The sequence below is a fragment of the Nymphaea colorata genome, chromosome 10 (genome assembly GCF_008831285.2).
Source record: "Nymphaea colorata isolate Beijing-Zhang1983 chromosome 10, ASM883128v2, whole genome shotgun sequence".
NCBI classification, from domain to species: Eukaryota; Viridiplantae; Streptophyta; class Magnoliopsida; order Nymphaeales; family Nymphaeaceae; genus Nymphaea; species Nymphaea colorata.
The window spans coordinates 3,588,228-3,611,154 of record NC_045147.1 but is presented as its reverse complement, the minus strand read 5'-3'; the positions used below and the strand labels follow the sequence as shown (position 1 = coordinate 3,611,154).

The following is a 22,927-nucleotide window of genomic DNA, read 5'->3' as shown; positions in this document are numbered from 1 at the left end:
GAAGATTTCAACCACATCTTCAGGGATGTACTTCTTTTTACTTTAACTTTCCTCAAAAGGTCCTCCATGGCTTCTTGGTGTTTAGCAGTGGCGGAGCCAAAAAAAATTCGCTAGAATTACGAACTTGGCAATTACAAGGACATTTAAGTGGTGTTTCACAAGTGTTAACTAAAATATCTTGATTTTTCATCCCATCAACAAAGAGGACATTTGGAATTACGAACTTGGCAATTACAGTGAAATAAGTATTCATTTGAGAGTTTACCAATACTCGGTTCATTTAGAGTGCAATATATAGCACGGCTAGTTTGGAGGAAGTAAGGTTGCACACCAGCCGAGTCGAGTTCAAGTTGGGCCAGCTTGAGCTCGACTCAGAAAACTTGAGCTCGATAGAACAAGATGAAGCTTGACTCGAGGATACAACGTCAAACTTGGACTCGACTCGTTTAACTCATTTATGTTAAGCAAGTCTCATTTTGTTTAACTCTTAATTCATTTAACTCATTATCTTGTTCAGTTGCTACTTGTTTAAGTACTTTCTCATTATAATTCAACACCCATTATGTAGTTGAGTCTAGTCGGGTTTTAAGAAATATCAACATGTAAATAAATAAAATTTGTTTGAAGTATATAAAAATAAGAATTTTTTGTAGGTTGTCCACATGGTGCCCCACAACTGCCTTCGCCCCCAGGTTATGTGAGTCCTCTCTCTCAACAATTTGCATCGGGAGTTTCAAGCCACACATGAGCACACAAAGACAACACATTTATGTGATTCGACCCAATGTTGACCTATATTATCCAAGGGAAACATCCACGGGGAACATGTTGAGCCTCATACTGGCTTACTCAATGCCTGTGATGGTTTATTGGTGACTACGATAGTGTCAAGCCTGATTATCTTTTATTTGGTAGATTGCGAGCCCTTTATGGTAGAAACAAAGGACGAAAAAAAAGGCACTGAGAAACAAGTGATTGGCCAGAAAAATTTTGTAATAAAAAAATATTGTATAAATTAAGCAATATCCGGAACCACATCCTGAAAGATAGGCATGAGAAGTTTCATCTGAATTGTACCTTTCAACACCATCCATTACATGCAATTGATATTTTTTGAATTTTTCTGTCGGCGAACTTTCGGTCAATGAATTTGAAAAATGATTTTGTTTTAATCAAATGGGGTCTCCATCTCCTTCGACTTTATTCTGCACATAATGGCAATGAGTATTGACGTCTTTCGCTTTCTCTTGTAAAATTTGATTTGCTATGTTATCACTACAAGCAATCACTGGTGCTGAAAAAAAAGGAGTCTGCAGGTAATTTGTGGGACAATACCAATGTATTACTGTTGCCACATGGCTCCTTATGGTGCACGCAGACCATCTTTGGCCTTTTGTGATGCTATCTTCTATGGCGTCTCAGTCACGCACCAATTAAATTTTCAGATCTACACAAAAAGTGGTGATAAGTCGGGTTCGATCCACAAACAAGAAGATCTTAGATAATCATGATCCAAAACAAAAATGGATAAGATATAAATTTCCTTTATTACTCAAACAAAAAAAAAATTATGCAAAGTCACACGAGGAAGACAATCCAATGCACAAAATAAATACACCCTAAAGTACTTTGACTACTCTGCTAATATCCGCACTTTACCTCTTCAATGTACATGAATCTTGGAAGAGGCGCAAAATAAGTGGCTAAAGCAAGAAAAAAATAAGTCAGTAAACTACAACCAAAACAAATAATAACAATAAACCTATTCTAATTGGTAGATATTAAAAAAAATAAGGTAACTATTGAATTTCCTAAAATGCCCCTATGATTGTATGGAAAGGCTTTCTCAACATGTTTCTGAAAATGGGGAACTTAGGATGGCAATTGACGCTCAAACCCAGCAAAATAGGGCTTGTTTGAAAGCTAACTTAGGAGGCAGAGCTTCTCCTTTCAGTAGCATGTTTAAGCCAAAGAATTGTTTTCACACAGATAGACCAAGATTCGAAGGCTAGACTATTACGAACGTGTTGATTCAATTACGAAAAGCTGTTCAAGAAGGGACATAACCAACTACTAAAACTCTTGTTTCAATGACCTTTGATGGGATCAGACTTGACTTATTCAAATTAAAGTTGACTCTTTCTCAACAGGGCACTATAGTGGAACTGTCACAAATCCATCTCTTGCCAACATCTCTGCATTTGTCCAATACAAACCTCCATATGCAGCTCCATCATAGCTTGAAATTGATCAGTCCTTATTCTATCAAATAATGTCTTAACATTTGCACATCATTTGCAAGTCTGCTTTCTTTCCCCAAAGAAGTTAACCCTTAATGACCTATTAGACTTTTGATATAGGTAACTTAGTACCCTTAATGACCTACTAGACTTTTGATATAGGTAACTTAGTACCCTTAATGACCTACTAGACTTTTGATATAGGTAACTTAGTACCCTTAATGACCTACTAGACTTTTGATATAGGTAACTTAGTTCGTCTTGCTGAGTTCTATCCTAAAGACTTTCATGGAATATGCATGAAAAGACTTAGATATCAAAATTACATATCAAAGATATGAAGACCTTATGGAGTTTTCACATTTAAATTCTTTGGTAGAACTTGCACAAATAATTATAACAACAAGAAAGCATATAGCAGTTCATTTGGTGTATTTGCTGATCAAGTTGACACTAACTTTATCAATTGCAACAAAAAGTGTTGAAAGTATTCTCAGCCATGATAATATCAAAACTTGGTTTAGTAACAAAATGAGAGATGATGAGTCAATGATGCTTTGATTACTTACATTGAGAAGGATACATTTGACAACACCATTGATGAAACAATCATGCTTTGTTTCCAGAATATGAAACACCAACTGGGCTGAATGTGAGTTTATTTGCAATTATAGTTATTTGTTTTGCTTTTTTGAAGCCAATGATAAATTTGTACAGAACTATAGCTATTTGATTTGATTTTTGGGCCAATTTTAATTCTATAATTGAACTATAACTATTTGATTTGTTTTTTTGGGGCCAATTGTAAAGCTGTACAAAACTATAACTATTTGTTTTGTTTTGGGAGCCAACTATAAATATGTGTAGACCTACAGTCTTTTTCATTTGATTTACTTTTTGGGACTAATTGTAAATTTGTACAAAAGTATAGTTATTAAATTTACTTTTTGAAGCTAATTATAAATTTATTCATAACTATAGTCATTTGTTTTGTTTTTTGAAGCCAATTGTAAATTTGTTCATAATTATGAATATTTGATTTGCTTTTTAAATTATAGTTCTTTTAATTTATACGTTTTTTATTCACTATATATTTAGTGCCTCTTGGTCAAAAGTTTATGGCACCGCCCCTGGCTGAAGGCTAAGAGAGTAGCAAATATACAATAATATCCATAATAACTGTGAATCATTTGAAGTACTTTTAGGCAAGTAGGCGATGGATGATATGATAAGTTTAATTAATAATTCATAACGGGCAACAAAACTCAGCATTTTGCCTAATTTTAAATATACTAAGACTTAATAATCATAAGAGACGCTTGTCAGCTGCTGACTTGATGAGCAGCATGAAGGTCGGATCTAATAATAGTTTATTCTCAACCAGCAATTGTGTTAGGTAGACTCTGGACGTCAGATTTTAATAAAAAGGTAACTTCCAGTAACCTACGCCGTATTAACCATGGTTATGATAGTCCTTTTCTCTTTTGAAGGTTTGGTCATTGTTAGAAAATCCCTTCTCCTTTCCAAGATTTTCAATTGTATCGTCTTCCCTCTATCTAACCTACCACAGTTCAAATAGGTGAAAATCAATTCTTAATATATTTTTTTCAAAACATAAAAATAATAGTTCAGGCTGATTTCCTTCACCACAGGTTAAGGAATAACACATTAGTTCTACAACTGATCATAGCTGAATCTTAATTCAAGTTGGATAAATCCTACAAACGGCAGATTTGATTCCAGGCAGCTCCAAGTTTACTTATAAAAAAGGAAGTCTAAATGTAATTCCAAACCCTAAAATCTGACTAAGCCCAATCTGATAAAAAGTTGGACGCAACCCAAATTTAAACCTTTTTTGCCCCATTTTTACCAACCAATCTTCAGATATCTATGATCTGACACTATTCTTTTTGCAAGAATTTGATGAAAACAAGGGAACCCAAGCTGGCAACGCTTCGATCAGTCTTTTTTTTCGAGTCTTCAAGTCCAAACTTTTTTTTTTTCATGAACTCGATGAAAACAAGGGAACCCAAGTTGGGAATCATGCATCCACAGCTATGCTTTTGCATTTGTAACAACAATATTATGAGTTGTGCATCGGAAATACCACATTTTTTTGTATGTATATGAATTACAAAATGCCCCTGATTGGAGTACGTACACATCAATTAAAGTACCGCGGTCTCACCATTTACAATTGAGGAAAGTAACAACATGCAAAATAACTCTATTATTTTTGTTCCTTTATTCATTGTAGAAAGCAATAAAAAAAGTCACTCCCAAGGAGTTTCCAAAATTTTGTCCCCATGATCATGATGAGTATTTATCCTTGGAGTACTTGGGCAAAATCTCAAGTAGGCTCAAAAGTAATTTCCAAAAAGAAAATTTGGTCAAAGCTGAGGTGAGGATAAATAGTGTCCACCGTTGTTTGTCAGCTTCACGCTACGAGAAATTCAGAAACACGACGTCAGTCACATTGAAACGGCCCATCCGTTAGAAGATATTTCCCTAAATTATTGTACTCTGGCAAAAGCTTCACATCTCCCTTTGATAAGTACTTTTTTTAAGCATTGAACTTAACTCCAAGTAACAGCAAGACAAGTCGTTTATTATAAAATTGGTGAAATGTCATAATCAGTTGATGACGTGTGCCATAATCAATCAATGACAAGTTATGCCACCTGTTTGTGAATTGATTATGGCATGGCACCATTTTATATATATATATATCTATATCTATATATATATATATATATATATATATGAGAGGGAGAGAGAGTTGTTATATTACACTAAAAGAAAATGTTATTGTTGAATTTATTTTTGCAAAATTAATTTCATAGGTTTTTCTAATAGATTATGTTTCAAGATATCCCTAAAAGGGTCTATGCAAAAGACTGGACAAAGCTGATAGGTTGCCAGCTTTCTGTTTCCTTTTTAAATTTTGTCTCATCAACTCTTTATGTTTTAAAAAAAAAAACACCCACATGGGGGAATGCTTATCTAGATGCACCATAAAACAATCCTTAACCTTAGGTTCCATTTGATGTCAATGTGAAAATTTGAAACCTTAAATTACCATAAAAAAAAAACCATGGTAAAAGGTTGGACCTTTGAGGTTGAAACCTTTTTACAATTAGCTTGTTCCTTCTAATTTACCACGATAATTTTTTCTTTGTGCGACTAAAAAACATACAAAAATTTGCAGTTTCCTTGATGCACAGTAAAATTCTTAAGCATCAAACGTTATTAAGAGGACGAGGGGGGCAAGGTGAGAAAGGGGATGGTTTTGAGCTTCTATCAGCCTCTCCATCTCGTAAAATAAAAGTGAGACTATTTTTCTAGCAATGGGTAAAGTTAATAATAAAATGACTGCCTGTAACAGCAAACAAGAATTTGCCCTGTTAAAAAAACGAAAGGATTTTGGATTTACAACGCTTGAACGCAGAAATGACCGAGAAAAAAACAAGTTACTTTGAGTAATATTGCCGAAACAACTTGTAGTTAGAACCATTTCCAACTCCCCTTCAGACCGCATCTCTCCTTCTCCGCCATGGATCCCTCCCAAGAGTTGGACCAGGAGGTTCCTGAATATCTCCGTATCTACAAAGATGGCCGCGTAGAGAGGCTGAAGGGCAACGAGAGGGTCCCTCCCTCCAACGACCATCATGCCACCGGCGTCTCCTCTAAGGACTTCCTCATCAACCCCGCAACCGGCCTCTCCGCCCGCATTTACCTCCCCCCACTTTCCGGCAACCACCGCAGTCCACTCTTAGTCTACTTTCATGGTGGTGGCTTCTGCATCAAGTCTGCCTTCTCCCCTCTCTACCACAACTACATCCTCCCTTGTCACCGAGTCCGGTGCCGTTGCCGTCTCCATCGAGTACCGCCTGGCTCCGGAGCATCCCGTCCCCACCTCCCACCACGACTGTTGGGAAGCCTTCCAGTGGGTGGTGTCCCAAACAGGGCCTGGTGCTGAGCCGTGGATCGCTGATCATGCCGACTTGGGCCACGTCGTGGTTGCTGGAGACAGCGCCGGCGGCAACCTCGCCTACCATGTGGCCATAAGTGCCGGCGGCGCCTCTGCAGCTCTTGGATCTGGTCGAGCCCTTGAAGATCCGGTAAAGCTTCAAGGAGTCATTTTGGTGCACCCTTTCTTCTGGTACGAGTAGGATGGTATTTGATAAAAATCTGAAAAGAAATTACTGTATTTTTTGTTTAGATAACTGAGAAAGAAGGAAGCTGAATTGAATTCACTTTGCTCAGAGTTCTTCTCAATTCAGTTCAGAGTTCTTCTGAAAAGAAATAACTGTATCCTTTTTGTTTAGATTGCAAGATAAGTTGTCAGGAGGAAGGCAAACTTTCCTCTCTCTGGACACCATGCTTTGTTGTCTGCATCGTCAAAAACAGTAGAGAAAATAGAAAGGGTTTGTGGACATGTGAACCCTTGAGCCACCGTTCACACAGACCTATGCACCTTTGAATTGACCGCCTTTCCTCTGCTTCGAAGGCCATCATCGACACTGAAAGCCCATCATTGCTGCTTGATTGCCGGGAAATTAACCGGGAGAAGTGGTCTCTGTTGGGATTTCTCCCCTTCATGCATACACAAAACCTAACGTATATGCCATAAACAAAATAGGATCACACTCATGTTAAGTCATTGAAATAAACATAACCTTAAACTTAAAGCGGAAGCATACCTGAATCCATCTGAAGAACTGGACGGTAGATTGCGGTAGGATCTTCCAGGGTCTTTGCGGCGCGCTTGAGGTCTCTCTCAGATGGGGAAGAGGAAAACCCTAGAAACCAATGTTTCAGGCAACCATTGCACGACCCCAGGGACCACTACCATTTTATAATGAGGACAATTACGAATTCCACCCATCAAAGAGTCCGTAGTTGCGTACTGATATCTATACATTTCAAAATTACCCCATACTATCTAAAATGACGTAATATCCCAAAATGAAATCACTTAAGCGGATATTTACGTTAAGACAGCTATAATGTCTGAAATTCCTCATAGACATATGTCGGCCCACTAAATGATCTTACAATCTCTCACTTGGGCCAAATATGTCTTTATACATTCAGACATTACACAAAACCTTAAGAGCTCATAATTGCTATCTTATTAAACGTCATTTTCGCCAATCTCGTCTATGACCATATCAACACAGAACCAAAGCAGCTTTCGCTATAATAAAATTAGTTAAACCTTCAATGATCACAAATGTTAACATAATCAATGACATAGATCTGATATGGATGTATAGCATGAGAATTACATGCAATGTGATTACAACATGTCTATTCTCAACTGGTCCAACTTTAAAACCTTATGGAGATCAAAACATAAACACAGAATGGAACCAAAGAACTTTAAACTTTATTCTGCAGAAAACTGAATATGTGTCCATACATTAGAGCAAACAAAATACAAACTCCCACTAAACCAGCACATCATCTAAGGATAACACCTCATATGAACAACATGTTCGTGAAAGACCTTATGTGTTAAACCCTTGGTAAGCGGATCTGCAAATCATAGAGTTTATCCCAATATGCTCTAAAGACACCTGACCATTCTGTATCCTTTCTTTAACAGCAAAAAACTTAATGTCGATGTGCTTCGACTTTGACAAACTATGGCTGTTATAAGAGTACCTGACTGCTGAATTATTGTCACACAACAACCTTAGTGGTCTTTTTATACCATACATAATGCGTAGCCTCGTGACAAAATTCTGCAATCACAAAACCTGATTGAATGTTATTATCTTGGCACCCAGCAAAATCAGAATCTGAATACCCAATGATCTCCCACTGGTCTGACTTCCTGTATGTGAGCATAAAACCTTTTGTTCTTTGTAAGTACCTCAATACCCTTTTGGCTGCTTCCCAATGATCCATACCATGATCACTTAAGTATCTGCCTAACATTCCAATGATAAATGCAATATCCAAACGAGTACAAACCTGAGCATACATAAGGCTTCCTACAACAGACAAATAGAGAATCATTTCCATTTCCTTAGATTCGATTTCACTTTTAGGGCACTGTTTGAGACAAAACTTGTCTCATTTAGTAACTGGAGTATTTCCTGGTTTACAACTTTTTATGCCATATCGGTGAAACACCTTATTAATGTAGGACTTTTGTGATAATCCAAAGATTAATCCTGAGAACGATCTCGAACTATTTGGATCCCCAATACAAAAGATGCACAACCAAGATCCTTCATGTCAAACTTTGTTGACAAAAAATTCTTAGTTTCATGCAATATGCAATATGCCCACATCATTACTTGCCAACAATATATCATCGACATATAAAACCAGAAAGATAAATTTGCCCCCACTGAACTTTTGGTATACACATTCATCAACCATATTAAATTCGAAACCAAATGAAACTATAACTTGATGAAGTTTGTAATGACTGGAAAACTTGCTTTAGTCCATATATGGATTTCCTTAGTGACACATCTACTTAATTTTCTTGAAGTTGCTGAGTTTGTTCTTCAGTATGGAGATCAACATCATTGCCTTCTTCTAAATAGAGTGGACTCAAGTCTCTCTTCAAAGGCAATGCTCCTAACCTGATCACCTCCCCCAAACTCAATATCCTCAAAGAAATGGGCATTTCTCTTTTCAAATAAAGACTTACTGGATGGATTATAAAACTTATAACCCCTTAATGTTTATTTATTTTCCTTTTATATATTCAATGCAAACATTAAAGTCTGCAAAATCAAGGGACTCAAGAATTTCTTTTGACATAAGCCTTTATATTCTCTTTTCAGAGATATGTCCTAAGCGCCAATGCCATAACATAGCTGAATTCTCTTTGGCTAATTTTCTTTTAGTACCACTAAACGTAACATACAAGGTTTCATTATATGAAGCAACCGTATCAAGCAAAATAAAGGTTATCGCTACAAGACAAAAAACCAGTGGAATTCAAATTTGAATGCAGAAACTACTTAAATTTATTTCCTCCAAATGAACAATAATAACAAAATTTGTTCACTAAGGAAATAACAACCAAATTCCGTCTAAAAGACGGTATTACATAAGTTTCTATCAAATTCAAATAACAACCAGTCTTTAACAATAACTCAAAACATCTGCTATGGCTTCAATCTTCGCCTTCATGTCATCGCTCTCATAGATGAATCTTTCAGCATCAATTGGCGTCCGACAATTTAAGCAGCCATGCATGAAAACACTTATGTGAGTAGTAGCAACCGAATATACCCATAAGTGCCTTGGTACTGAAATTAAATTAACCTCAGAACAAACCAAAGTAAGAATCGTACCTTTCTTTTCACGCCATGCATGATACTTAGTACAATCCTTCTTCATATGATCTTCGTCCTTGCAAAAGAAGCAGCTTGATTTGCCTTCCTTATGCTTCTTTTGTTTCTTGATGGATGCATGATCAACTGCAACTTCCTTAATAGTCTTCATTTTCTTACTTTTAGACGTAGTAGCCAAGTAAGCACTTTTTATCCTATCATGCTTCAATCTCTCCTCTTCTTCCACACAGTGCGAAATGAGCTCATTAAGAGTCCATTTCTCCTTCTGAAAGTTATAACTAACTTTAAACTGTCCAAACTGTGGTGGAAGAGAAAGAAGAACCATATGCACTATAAAGACTTCGGGTAACCTCAGACCTAGCGCCTGTAATTTTGAAGCAAGATGAGACATTTCCATAATGTGCTCCCGTATGTTCCCCTTACTTTTATACTTTAGCGTCACAAGTTTACTCAAAAGAGTGCTTGTTTCAGCCTTTTCATTTTTAGCAAAACGTTTTTCAATCTCTTCAAGGAGCCCTTGGCACTAGCCTTTTCAGTAATAGAGCCCCTAAAATTTTCTAGGATTGATCTCTTCATGATCATTAGACACATGCGGTTTGAGCGTTCCCATCATTCAAAGTACCGTTTATCCTCATGAGAACTTTGATCTGTTGGATGAGATGGGCACAACTCCCTAAATGCAAGGTCTAGATCCATACAACCTAGAACAATCATAACAGTTTCTTTCCAGTCCTTAAAATTCGAACCATTTAACTCAGGAACAGTACTCAAATTTGTAGATATCATGGAAGCAGAACTCACTGTACAAAGAACAAAAATACCAAACATGCTCACAATCAAAACATGTACAAAAATGAAATAACAAATATAAATGAATTTAAATACAATGGCCTAAATCCCATCACAAGGTACCGGTGCAACGTTAGTATCCAATCTTTGGATTGAAATACTAACTGCAAGTGGTATTCTTGGTCAACAATGAATATAGATAATTAACCCTGTCAAACAACGAGCCTATCTTTGGATTGACTCGCTATTTACATGGAAACCTGAAAAAATACCACATATTCATTGCCCTGTATACTTAAATCTGACCAAACAACAATCCTCCTTTGGGTTGATCATTGCCCGCATGGATCAAGTATACTATCATCTAATGTTCAAAATAAGCAAATTCGTACAACAGAGGTCACTTTGGCGACATAAAATATAAACTTACGCATTTCAAACAACAGACATGGCCAAAGATCAAATTCATAATCCAAATATTCATCTAAAGTACACCCACAAATTTAAAACATGCAAAACATGATACATGAATTAAAATTACATACAAAACTTTCCCTACTTTAAACCCAAAACCAAATGGTTTAATGAAATAGGCCCAAAAGAGTCCAAAATATTATGAACCGGTACCATAATCGTACTTAAGAGGATCAAGAACCACTGAATAGGCCTTAAAGTGGCCCTTATTGTTCTTAAACCGCAACTAGAGCACCCACATGCCCCTAAATAGGGCTGAACCGGTCTAAAAATTGGACGAACCGGTCAAAATAGACCGTATCGATTCTGAAACCCACTGAACCGGTTTGAAAATGACTTAAATCGGTTCTAAAACTGAATAAACCGGTCTGAAATGCCCTGAATCGGTCTGAAAATCAACTGAACCGGTCTGAAAACAACTGAACCATTCTGAAAAGGGTCTGAATCGGTTCTAAAACTGAATGAACGGGTCCCAAAATGGTCCGAATCGGGTTTTAAAGGTCCGAACCGGTCTCAAAAACAACTGAACCGGTCCAAAAAAGATCTGAATCGGTCCCCAAAAGGTTCGAAACGATCTGAATCGGACCGAATCGGTTCTGAATCAGATTGAACCGGTCTGAAACCGAATGAACCGGTTCGAGTTTTAAAACAAGGCCGTATGGATACGGGTCGGGTCCTGCCGGCCCCGACCCGGTCCGAAATCTTAACACAAAGGTGCGGGCTGGCGACAAAATGATTTTTTTTTTTTTTTTAATTTGATGGATCCGTATCGGGTCTGCAAGACCCGACCCGGTCCAACCCAGCTCGACCGCCCGAGCGTCATCTCCACTCAACCGAAACCGCCGCTCGCCTCTGATCAGTCACCGAACTGACGGCAAACGGTGAAATCGCCTCCAGTGGGCCACCGGGGTCCTTGGGTGGGCGCCGGTGGGTGTCACGACGTCATCCGGCGACAGAGAGCTCGATGGCATGTCCGGAGGCGGGTGGACGGAGGTGGGCGAAAGCCTTTCTACCGCCCCTATTGCAGTTCTTTCAGAAGCCGAAAAGGGAAATCGGAAGGGACGGAGGTGGGTGGGCGCTGGCCGTCGCCCGAACCGGCGGTCGCTGCCCGCCGTGCCGCCAAAACGGCTGGCCCCGGCCGTTGCCCCTCTCTGGCGTCGCCTCCCCTTTTGTGTCTTCTTCTTCTTTCGTGGCTGCGACAGAAGCCCGGTGGCTTCTCTCGCCCACGACCGAGGCTCAATAGCCGGTGGGTCACACCGCCCCTTCCGGCGACAGCGACCTCGCCGGCCGTTTCCCCTCCCTTTGTCCCTTTCTCTGGTTGCGATGGAGGCCGTCGCCCCTGTCCAATTTTTTTTTTTTTTTTTTTGAAAACTTGCAGCCGAAAAACAAGGAAGAACCCAATGAGAAGACATGGGCTCTGATACCAATTGTTGGGATTTCTCCCCTTCATGCATACACAAAACCTAACGTATATGCCCTAAACAAAACATGATCATGCTCATGCTAAATCATTGAAATAAACATAACCTTAAACTTAAAGCGGAAGCGTACCTGAATCCATCTGAAGAACTGGACGGTAGATCGCGGTAGGATCTTCCACGGTCTTTGCGGCGCGCTTGAGGTCTCTCTCAGATGGGGAAGAGGAAAACCCTAGAAACCAATGTTTCAGGCAACCATTGCACGACCCCATGGACCACTACCATTTTATAATGAGGACAATTACAAATTCCACCCATCAAAGAGTCCGTAATTGCGTACTGGTATCTATACATTTCAAAATTATCCCGTACCATCTAAAATGACGTAATAACCCAAAATGCAATCACTTAAGCGGATATTTACGTTAAGACAGCCATAATGTCTGAAATTCCTCATAGACATATGTCGGCCCACTAAATGAACTTACAGTCTCGCCTTTTGTCACACCCTTTGACCATCTCTTCCATCCTACACGAATGCTAGCTCCTACCATTCTGCAAATGATCTAATTAGCGTGCAGTCTTGGTTCGGATGCTAGGAGGCCAATAGGATCACCCAGTTAATGTTCTTCTGCTGCATTCCTTCTTTCACACACAAGGAGTATTTGTATGGTCAATGGAGACACTATAGAAGTATTCGGGCTACCTTATTGGTTATTCTTTAATGTTTGATCCAAAGTGTTCACTTCCCTTTTGCCAGTATGAGCAGATCTAACAATTCAATCCCTTATCTTTATTAGTTGGTGAAGGCAAAATAGCTTCCTCTAGATTGTTTCTCTCACAAGTTTTCACCATGAAGAATTTCAGCCTTGTTTAATGTGAGACTTGTTGATTAGCCACCTCAAAAGAGTAGGATGAAAATTTACTTAATTTCATAGAGTTCTTAAAAATCGTAGTCTCCTCTTATTAGCTTCACTTGGGATGCAATATCATTCACATTTTTCAAATCCTTTGACAAAGTCATCGTTCACATTAAGAAAGGGTAAGTTGGACCACTCACAATTTTCCCTTTTCTCAACCCCTTTCTATGCTTTTCTTTGTCTTGGACAAATCCATCTTCAAAAGATAAAAAAAATGCTTAAGTTAGATTCATGCAGAAATGGTCACATTTGTCTCCTTTGTTCAAGCACGACCTTAGACAAATAAAAATGTTATTTGCAAGATTTAAATTGTTGGTGTGATACTGAATACTGAATCATGTTAGAAAAGAGGGGTCACTGGTGCAGCAGAGTGGCACCCCAAAGCATTGAAAGTAAAATATATACACTAAGGCATTGTTTGGCCGGTGAAACACTATGTTAGTATTTCATGAATCTACCTCAAAAGTTAGAATAGATTGACGGAACACCAAAGCTAGGTGTTTAGGAATCTACTCCAATCTTGAGGGTGGATTCATGAAACACTCATATAGCGTTGCATTTGCTAAACGACTCCTAAGGAAACAAGAGATTAGGTGAGAACTGTGGCTCTGACAATAGGTCCCCCTACTTACTTGGAAAAAGATGGTGGGCCTTACAATGGTGATGTCTCAGCCTCCTTATTTGACAAAAGACTTGATAGAGTTTAGAAAAAAGACGAACTGCAATATAATTGAGAACGATTTGTGCAGCTACTTACAAATCAAACTTTCAACGATATAAATTTTTTCTTTGAATATAATGTGTTGTTTCTGGTTGATATGAAGTATGCGTTGAGTGTTGACCAAAGAGTCATTGTGAATAGAAGGATTTTTTTTTTTTCTCAGCAATAACCCTTAGAGTATTAATCATTTTTAGAATGGTCCTTGCTTTTACAAGATTTCAAATTTTATATCCTCTTCTTATTTAAAGGTTTAATTACTTTTAGAATCCTCTCCTTTCCAAGATTTTCAAGCATATCCTCTTCCTTATTGATCTTCCGTCTTTCTACAATCAGAGTTCAAATAGCTGAAAGTCAATTGTTAATTTACCATTTTTTAAAAAACCTAAACATGATACTTTACTTATTCCTATACGAGTTTTAGTTTTCTCCTCCTATAAAATTCTAGCGACATGTCAAAAAGCATATTTCAATCCAATGTTTTTAGGTATCGACATCAGAATAAGTAAAGGTTAAGTAAAATCTTACTTATGGAAACAAGATTGAATTTAAAATTGGGAAGATAGTAGACAGTTTGCAACGTAAGGTTACGAGACAACTGGACCTATCCAATATGAGTAGCTGAAACTAGTTTATTGTCAGGTAGTCTAATAGGAAATGAGGACTGAAGAAGTGACACATTGATCATAATGTTCAATGACGAACACATATGATCATTTGCACGATTGTCCAAAATCCAAGTACCAAAAGAGTAAATAGAGATACTTACAAAACTACATTGGGCTGATGAGCAATCTTTAAGAAGAAGTTTGATCTGATTGTATTCTTCTATTGTAAAGAAAGGTGCATAATCTTTATTGAGATCTTTGTCTATTGCAGTAGAAGTTGAAGCTATAGATTGAGGTTTTTTACCATCGTGGTCATCAAAAGACAAGTAGAAAGCAGAATTGACATACCTTTGATTGTCATCTTTAACATTTGAAGAATATTTATTTAGTTTGAAACATCTCTCTTTGGTATGTCTAGAAATTTTGCAATAGTTGCAATAATATTGAGATTTTTTGTTGTTTCGGCCTTTAACAAACTTGAGATCCCTACCAATATTTGCAGGCAAACCAACATTCTCAACTGGATTGCTCATCACTCGTGTTTCTCTCTGCTTTTCTTCTTGAAGTACAAGAAGTAAACCTTGGAAACTGAAGGCAATGTGTGACACAATAGAATTTACCCTCTAGTACTAGTAACTGGTATTTTCGTGGTGCTTTCCCTTGTGTAAATTGTTCTCTAAGATCAATCCACACATCTATGGCAGATGTAGCATAAATCACACTACCCAAATCTCACGAGAAATAGAATTGAGAATCCAAGACAATACCATATGATTGCAGCGCCTCCAAGCCAAAAACTCTGGTGCAGCGATGCTTGGTGGGTGAAGACTTCCGTCCACAAACCCTAGCTTGTTTTTGGCAGACAATGCAATAGTCATTTTATGGCTCCAGGTAGGGTAGTTAACTCCATTCAAGAGTTGTGAAACCAAAGCAGCTTCAGGATTGTTAGAATGATGCAAGTAATAAAGGTTGGAAGAACCCGCCAAGTTGACATCTCCAAGAGACTCTGATCCTGCATGGAGTGTTCCACCATTGGGATGAGAAGATTACTCAGGGTCAGTCATGGACATTACTCTGATACCATGCACAAAAATAGAGTCCTGCTACAAGAAGAGTAGAAAGAATAGAAACCAGAGTAGGAGCGCACAACCCTTTCATTTCTCAACACTTATTTATAGTTACAATAAGAGGACAATGTGCAAAGAAAACAAGAAAAGGAATTAAAGAATTTTATGAATTAATAATTTCACATTCTTGAACAACCTCCAATGTTCTCTCTAATAAAATTGTCCTTCACCTCTTTCATGCTGAGATATTTTTCTGCTGTCTTGATTGGAGCTTATAATATAAATATCCTTGTGGACCACCATGACACATACAATGAAACTCCTGCATCAACCTTTCACAATAAAAAAGATCCATACTATTTTATGCTAGCTCGCTTTTTCCTACCTAAAAAAAATTTCCACTCTAGGACAAATAAAGAAGGGAAATTAAGTCAGTTTCTGCAATCTTGTAAAACAGGCATCCGTGATTGGGGCACTGTAGTAGGTTCAGAAATCGACAGTCCCTGATACAAGTAGGATGGGATTTGATAAGAATCTGAAAGATGTAATGTACTGTTCTCTTTTTGTCTGCGGTCATTGAGAAACTACACAACTGAACTCTTCTACTCATTGTTCTTCTCAAATCATTTTCCGTTTCTTACAAGCAACTTACACTCGATCGAACGCTCCTGTCAATCTGCAAAAGGTCTAACTAATTTGCTCTGTCCCTTTTCTCCTGTATTTCCTACACACCAAGAAGGATCCATATGCATAGATGCTTTAGAAATACTTGAGCTACCATTTTTGTTATTCTTCCATGATCATCGATTGGTTCAGTTCAGTCCCCCACCTCCTAAGAGTATGATGAAACTTTGCTTTCATGGGGTTTTTTAATAATTGTTGCCGTCCTATTAGTTTACTCGAGATGCATCTTTCACAAATTTTCAAATCCTTCAAGAAATTCATCTACCATGTTGAGAAAGTTGGTAAGTTGAACCGTTTATTTTCTGGTTTCTCAAGTTCATCCCACACTTTCTTCTATTTTGGACAGACCCGTGTGTTTGATAACCTCAAATTTTAAATCCGAGTTCCACATTAAATGCCTCTTACATGAGACCTACGGTATAAACAAATACCGCAACAAGTAAAAAAAGAGGATATAATACTCTGTATATCGCAAAAACCTTAGATTTGTTGTTGGACAATGTTTGACATCAGTTCTCCATATCTAAGATTCCCAATGATCTGAAATAAACTCCAATATCAAATATGAGATATACAAAAGATCATTTAGGAACAGTTTGGTAGTAATACATTGTTAATGTCCACAAAAATGTGACAAATTCACATAACATTTGTTTCATTAATGTACCCAATTTTGTTTCGACCTATTCATCAGTAAGTTAGATTCAGTCAAATTTATTGAGGAGATGGTAATACCCTTTCTTTATTTAAGCACGAGTCTAGACACAAATTGAAAAACAATGTGCACAATGATGTAAACTGAAATTTAAAGAATTATATTGAATGCGTAATCGTCCCAACAGGCATGGGCCTTTCGAAGTAACGTCTCAGCCTCCGAACTTGACAAAAAGTCAAAATAATTGTAAAAAATTGTCCAGCTGCTTAAAAACAAACTACTTGATCTGAAAAATTTAGCCGTACACATGTGATTCCTGATTTCAAGCAGGAAAATGGAAACTTACATGGATGCTGCAAGGCCTGACGATCAAATGTCATTGATATATATATATATATATATATATATATATATATATATATATATATATATATATATATATATATATATATTGCAAGTCACAGTCTGCATATAAAGGGTGGTTTGACAGCATGAATCTCGGCTATTCTAGTGTTCTATGAACAAAGATTAGATCCATAGAAACGACCTCCAATTATATATTTTAAATAGCGTTCATCATCACATCCTGTAATAGCTCATGCTTTAGAGTTCAAATAATATATCAAATATATATATGACGAAGCTCCAATTGAACAGTTGGATAACCATACGACCAATCATAACTACTTTGTATGGAGATTTACTGCTTACTTCCCTGCCTTTGAGATAAAAGGTTGTGATCTGGTTAGGAATCGATATACCTAACGTGTATCCACCATTTGTTAGTAATCTAGATAAGTAGCGTTCACATGAATCAAATTAATAATTGACAATTTCACGTTTCACTTGACCAGATACCTTATTATGAAAAAAAAAAAAAACCTTCATGAGATCCTCTGTGTGGGACATTTGAAATAAAAGAATCCTCATGTCGACACCATAATAAATAAAAAAATAAAGCAGTGTTAGGAAACTGAAAACAACATCCATTTACAAATAAGATTACAAGGAGAAGGGCTCCGGCACACAGGAGACACACATATTCTCTCTCTCACATCTCTCAACCATGGATTCCTCCGTAGAGTTGATAGCCGAAGTCCCTGGATTCATTCGGCTCCATAAGGACGGCCGGGTAGAGAGGCTGAACGGCAACGAGAGGGTCCCTCCCTCCACCGACCATCATCCTACAGGCGTCTCCTCCAAGGATGTCCTCATCGACCCTGGGACTGGCCTCTCCGCCCGCCTCTACCTCCCCCCACTTTCCGGCAACCACCACCGCCGCCCACTCTTAATCTACTTCCATGGTGGTGGCTTCTTCATCCAGTCTGCCTTTTCCCCTTTCTACCACAATTATGTCAACTCCCTCGTCGCTGAGTCGGGGGCCGTCGCCGTCTCTGTCGAGTACCGCCTAGCTCCGGAGCATCCCGTTCCCGCTTGCCACCACGACTGCTGGGTGGCCTTCCAATGGGTGGCACGCCAGACTGGACCAGGCGCCGAGCCATGGATCGCCGATCATGTCGACCTTGGCCGCATCGTGCTCGCCGGCGACAGTGCGGGTGCCAACCTCGTCCACCACGTAGCCATGGGAGCCGGGGGCGCGTCTGCCGTTCATGGATCGGGTCCGCCTATCGAAGACCCGGTGAAGATCCAGGGGATCATTCTGGTCCACCCGTACTTCTGGTCGTCGACTCGTCTCGACGAGGAGTTGCCGGAGTCGGCAGAACTTGTGGAGTTGATATGGAAGTTGGCGTGCCCTGCCAGCCCTGGAGTCGACGATCCCATTATGAATCCGCTAGCGGTTGGCTCGCCGTCCCTCTCTGGCCTGGGGTGCCGGCGCGTCTTGGTAGCCATTGCCGGAAAGGACTTCCTGCGGGGCCGCGGCCGGTGGCTCTACGAAGCATTGACTGCTAGCGGTTGGAAGGGGGAGGCGGAGGTGGAGGAGGTGGAAGGGGAAGAACACGTCTTTCATCTGTTCAGGCCAGAGGATGAGAAGGCGAAGTTGCTGCTCAAGCGATTTGCTTCGTTCATCAACGGTGGTCGATACCATCCTGGTCGTCCATTATAGATTGATGAGTTTCAGGTTCCCTTTGTTCTTACCCAAGGCCAAAAGCTTCACTTCCTACCAAACGTCTGCCATCGTCGTCTTCGAGAGAAGGAGAAAAAAATCAGAACACTGGCAATAAGTTGGACAGAATCCGACCAAATTTCTTTTCCTCTCTGCTTTACATCTTTTTGCAGATTCACGGATGCCACATATAGGACAAAGTGTCTCAGTGAATGATGTGATCTTCTTCATTGTATGCTTAATTTTGTGTTTGTTTGTGGTTGACGTAAAGAAAGAAGAAATTAAATAAAAGTTAAATTTAGTAGTATGCATCAAATATTGACAAAGGGATCGCTGTGAATAATGTTCTAAAATTTCGTACACATGAAAAGAAATCAGTAACAATTCATTGTTTGGGAAGCATTATGCATTCCACATTCTTCTACATGGTAGGCCCAACATTCACGTTTTGTCTCCGTGGCTGACCAAAAATTTTGGTAAGCCATATATTTGAAATTTGTACACGTCCCAACAAAGAGAGTCGGAGCTTCCATCCAACCTCTTGTCACCTTAGTTTGAAGGGTCCGCTTTCAGTGTTTTAGAGTGCAGTCTCTATTACACTTTAGGTTGCAAGGTTGATGCTTTTTCATACTTGAAATGGAGATTAGCCACCTACCAGTCCTCACTCCAAACTATTGCACTAAACCTTCTTAAGAACATATGGTAGGAAAGCTGGACACCACAAACAAACCAAATAAACGGTCTTAATGAGTTTTAAGAGTTCAAGAATTAGGGCTTGGGTGTGGAATCGATTTTAGAATCGTGCTTATATTGATTTTCCATAAAAAAAAGTCGATAAAAAACGATCCACATGCATTTGGTCGAGTTTGAATAAGATTATCACGCTGGTCGTGTTCTTCCCTTTTCCAGCAGCAACTCCTGCTTTTCAATGCATAGTGTTTGTTTTCTGTTTCAATGTAGCTTCCTTGTAATCGTTTTGGATGTAGTTTAAAATATTCTAGAACGTGATTTGAATGGAAACACAATATTATTACGGCATTTTCCAAAACTGAATGTCTTTTTTTTCTTTTCTTTTTTTTGGGGTTTGTCGATTTGCAGTGTAAATCAAAGGGATTTTTGGTCATTTGTTTAGTTAACGCATCTTAGTTAGAAAATTATTTTTAAGGCATTTTTCAAAAAAACTTTTGTTTTTTTTTTTGCCTTTGTTTTTTTCGTTTTCAGTCTCTTCACGTGGTTTAGCACATTGTTAGAAAAGTAAAGCCTGTTTTAATAGTCATTTACTTTCTTAAAACACCTTACTTAGAGATTTATTTTTTAAAGTAGCTTTAAATATTTCATTCGATCTTAGGGTTTTATTTTTAATAAGGTTTTGTGATTGTCAGTTGAACTCCCTTTATCCTGCACCATTAATTGTGGTTTGCACGTGTGTATGTGTATGAAAGATGATCAACACTAGTTACCTGTGCTTTTAAAATTGTGCTTTATTGATATATTTAATTTTTTAATTCTCCTTTTTCAAATTTTTTCTTTATTTTGATAAATGTTTTACACCTAAACCATTTTGACCATGAAAATCACTCTTCATTAATGCTGTGAGGCCTAAACCTTGCCTCACGACGGACTTAGCACCTAGCCTCGCTCCATCACCTTTTAAAACATAATCTCATTCTTGATGCTAACATGAGACCCGAGGGTGAACATGTAATTCATGGATTGGGTTAGCTTGTTGAAGACCCAGTGAAGATCCAACACATCATTCTAGTGCATCCGCACTTGTGGTGAATCTGGTGATCATCTCACGATGCTAGAGACAACAGCAGTCATAGCTCCGATGGGGTTGATGCAATGGTTTGGGGTTTGGTGTTGGCAGAGCCAATGTCTCAAAATTAAAAAAAAAAATTTACATGTAAATTTTTAAAAAAATTCACTTGTTTTATATAAAATTTTAAAAAATAAATATTTTTGTCATTGTCAAAATTTAGAAACTTTAATTTGGCCTGCCCCATGAAAAGTTTCTGACTCTATACCTAAGAGTTGGTAGGTGCGCAGCCATTCCGCAATTCGAGTGTAAGGGGGTCAACCCTCTTATGCTGCCAAAAGGGGGTTATTGATCGCAAGTTAAATGATTGTTGTGTACATAAAATAGAACAGTACTACCTATTGTGTAAGCAATTGAAAATATTTGTGCCGCAAACTCTATTCTCCAATTGATTCTTTGTGTTCCCCCAAGTTGGCTGCTGTTTTCTTACTATCTGCAATTTGCACAAATAAAAAAGAGGAATTGCATGAGACTCCATCTTAGACTCGCATTTTGTTGCAAATAGTGGTCTTAGAGCTTAGGTTTGAGTGAACCTGAGCGTTGTTGTGTAAGGTCGTGATTGTTGGTGAAGGCTGAACAATTAAGTGCGCAAGTTAAACATGTCTATGCATAAACCATTTGACAAAATTCTTGAGAGCACTTCTTTTACTATGGCAAATGGACATGACAATTTTGATTTTTCCAATCATTGATACCTATTTTTAATGGCAATAATAATGAGTTTGGGTGCATAAAATGAGGATTTTTTTTTTGTCACAAGATCTTTTGGATTTAATTGAGAAAAACTGCATAGGAAATGCTGGTTGCTCATACTTGAAGGACAATGGAGCAAGAAATTGAAGGCCGGGTCTGTTTTTCAATAGGCCATAATTGGGATTATCTTTTTTTATATTGATCGTGCTATCACATTAAATGAAGCTTGGATTGTTCTCAAGTAAGAATATTGCTGTGGTAAAAAGGTAACGACCATAAAAGGTACTATCACATTAAATGAAGCTTGGATTATTCTAAAGTAAGAATATTGTTGTGGTAAAAAGGTAACGGCCATAAAAGGTAAAACCATCTTTCACTCTGATACTTGATGTTGGATTCTCCCTGTATGGCAAAAACTTTAGATTTGATGTTAGACAATGAGAGTCTGACCTCAAATCCTTAATGATCTCAAATTTACTCTGATTTTAAATTTGAGTCAAACAAAAAAACCTTTAAGAGTCATTTGATAATAATAGCAGATTATTAGGGTCCCATGAATCTATTCTAAAAAATAAAACAGTTATAATGCTTCATGAAACTACTTCATTTTTTTAAATATATTCTTAAGCGAATAACGATGTCTTACTATTGCCAACGGACCACTTAAGTATGCTTAAGTTAGATTTGAAAGTAGTCAAATTTAATAAGGAAGATGGCAATACCCTAAGTACGAGTATAGACATAAATTGATATAATATGCACGATCATGTAAACTGAACTTTTTTAAAAAATTATATTGAATTGTCCCAACAGTCAAGTAATGTCTCAGCCTCCAAATTTGACAGAAGAAAAGGACGAAAGTCAAAATAATTGTAGAAAAGAAATTGTTCAACTGTTCAAAAGCAAACTATTTGATCTGAAAATAGCCGTACACGTGTGATTCCTGATTTAAAACAAGAAAATGGAAAGCTACGAGGATCCAAGACCGGACGATCAAATGACACTGATTCTTTTTTTTTTTTGCAAGTTATGATGTGCTAGTGTTTTACGAACTAAGATTAGATCCCTAGAAATTACTTTCAATTATAGATTTTAAATAACTTTCATGGCCACATTTTATAATAGTTCAAAATAATCTTTCGAATATATATAAGACGAAGCTTCAAATTGAACTAGTGGAGAACCAGACAACCAGTCAACAATCACGAGGACTTTAATTGACTGCTGACTATCCTTGCACTCACGGTCTAATTTGTAGTTTAGATGAATACCACTTATATAAATCAAATTGATAACTAAAACTTTCATGTACGTTATGATTCTCAAAGCCAAAAAAGAAAAACTCTTTATGAGGTGTTTAGCAGCAAAAGATAATGTATATGATCTATGAATCTATCTCAAAAAGTAGAGTGCATTTATGAAACAAAAATTGAAACATTTCAGGAATCTACT

At 37.9% G+C, this 22,927-nt stretch overlaps 2 protein-coding genes across 2 annotated transcripts; both read left to right on the top strand.

Moving 5' to 3' along the window:
- The first annotated feature begins 5,793 nt into the window (after positions 1-5,793).
- On the top strand, positions 5,794-6,412 carry LOC116262198 (probable carboxylesterase 13). The gene is given in 2 exon segments (XM_031641333.1): positions 5,794-6,080; positions 6,082-6,412. Coding segments are annotated over 2 exon segments (618 nt in total).
- An 11,552-nt stretch (positions 6,413-17,964) lies between these two features.
- On the top strand, positions 17,965-19,227 carry LOC116262197 (probable carboxylesterase 12). Its single transcript, XM_031641332.2, has one exon. It carries the CDS (start codon positions 17,965-17,967, stop codon positions 18,961-18,963), a length of 999 nt encoding a protein of 332 aa, XP_031497192.1. The 3' UTR covers positions 18,964-19,227.
- The last annotated feature ends 3,700 nt before the right edge of the window (positions 19,228-22,927 follow it).

What these genes read in the sequence shown, in the direction of transcription:
- LOC116262197 (XM_031641332.2), top strand. Translation starts at nt 17,965, where the DNA reads ATGGATTCCTCCGTAGAGTTGATAGCCGAAGTCCCTGGATTCATTCGG.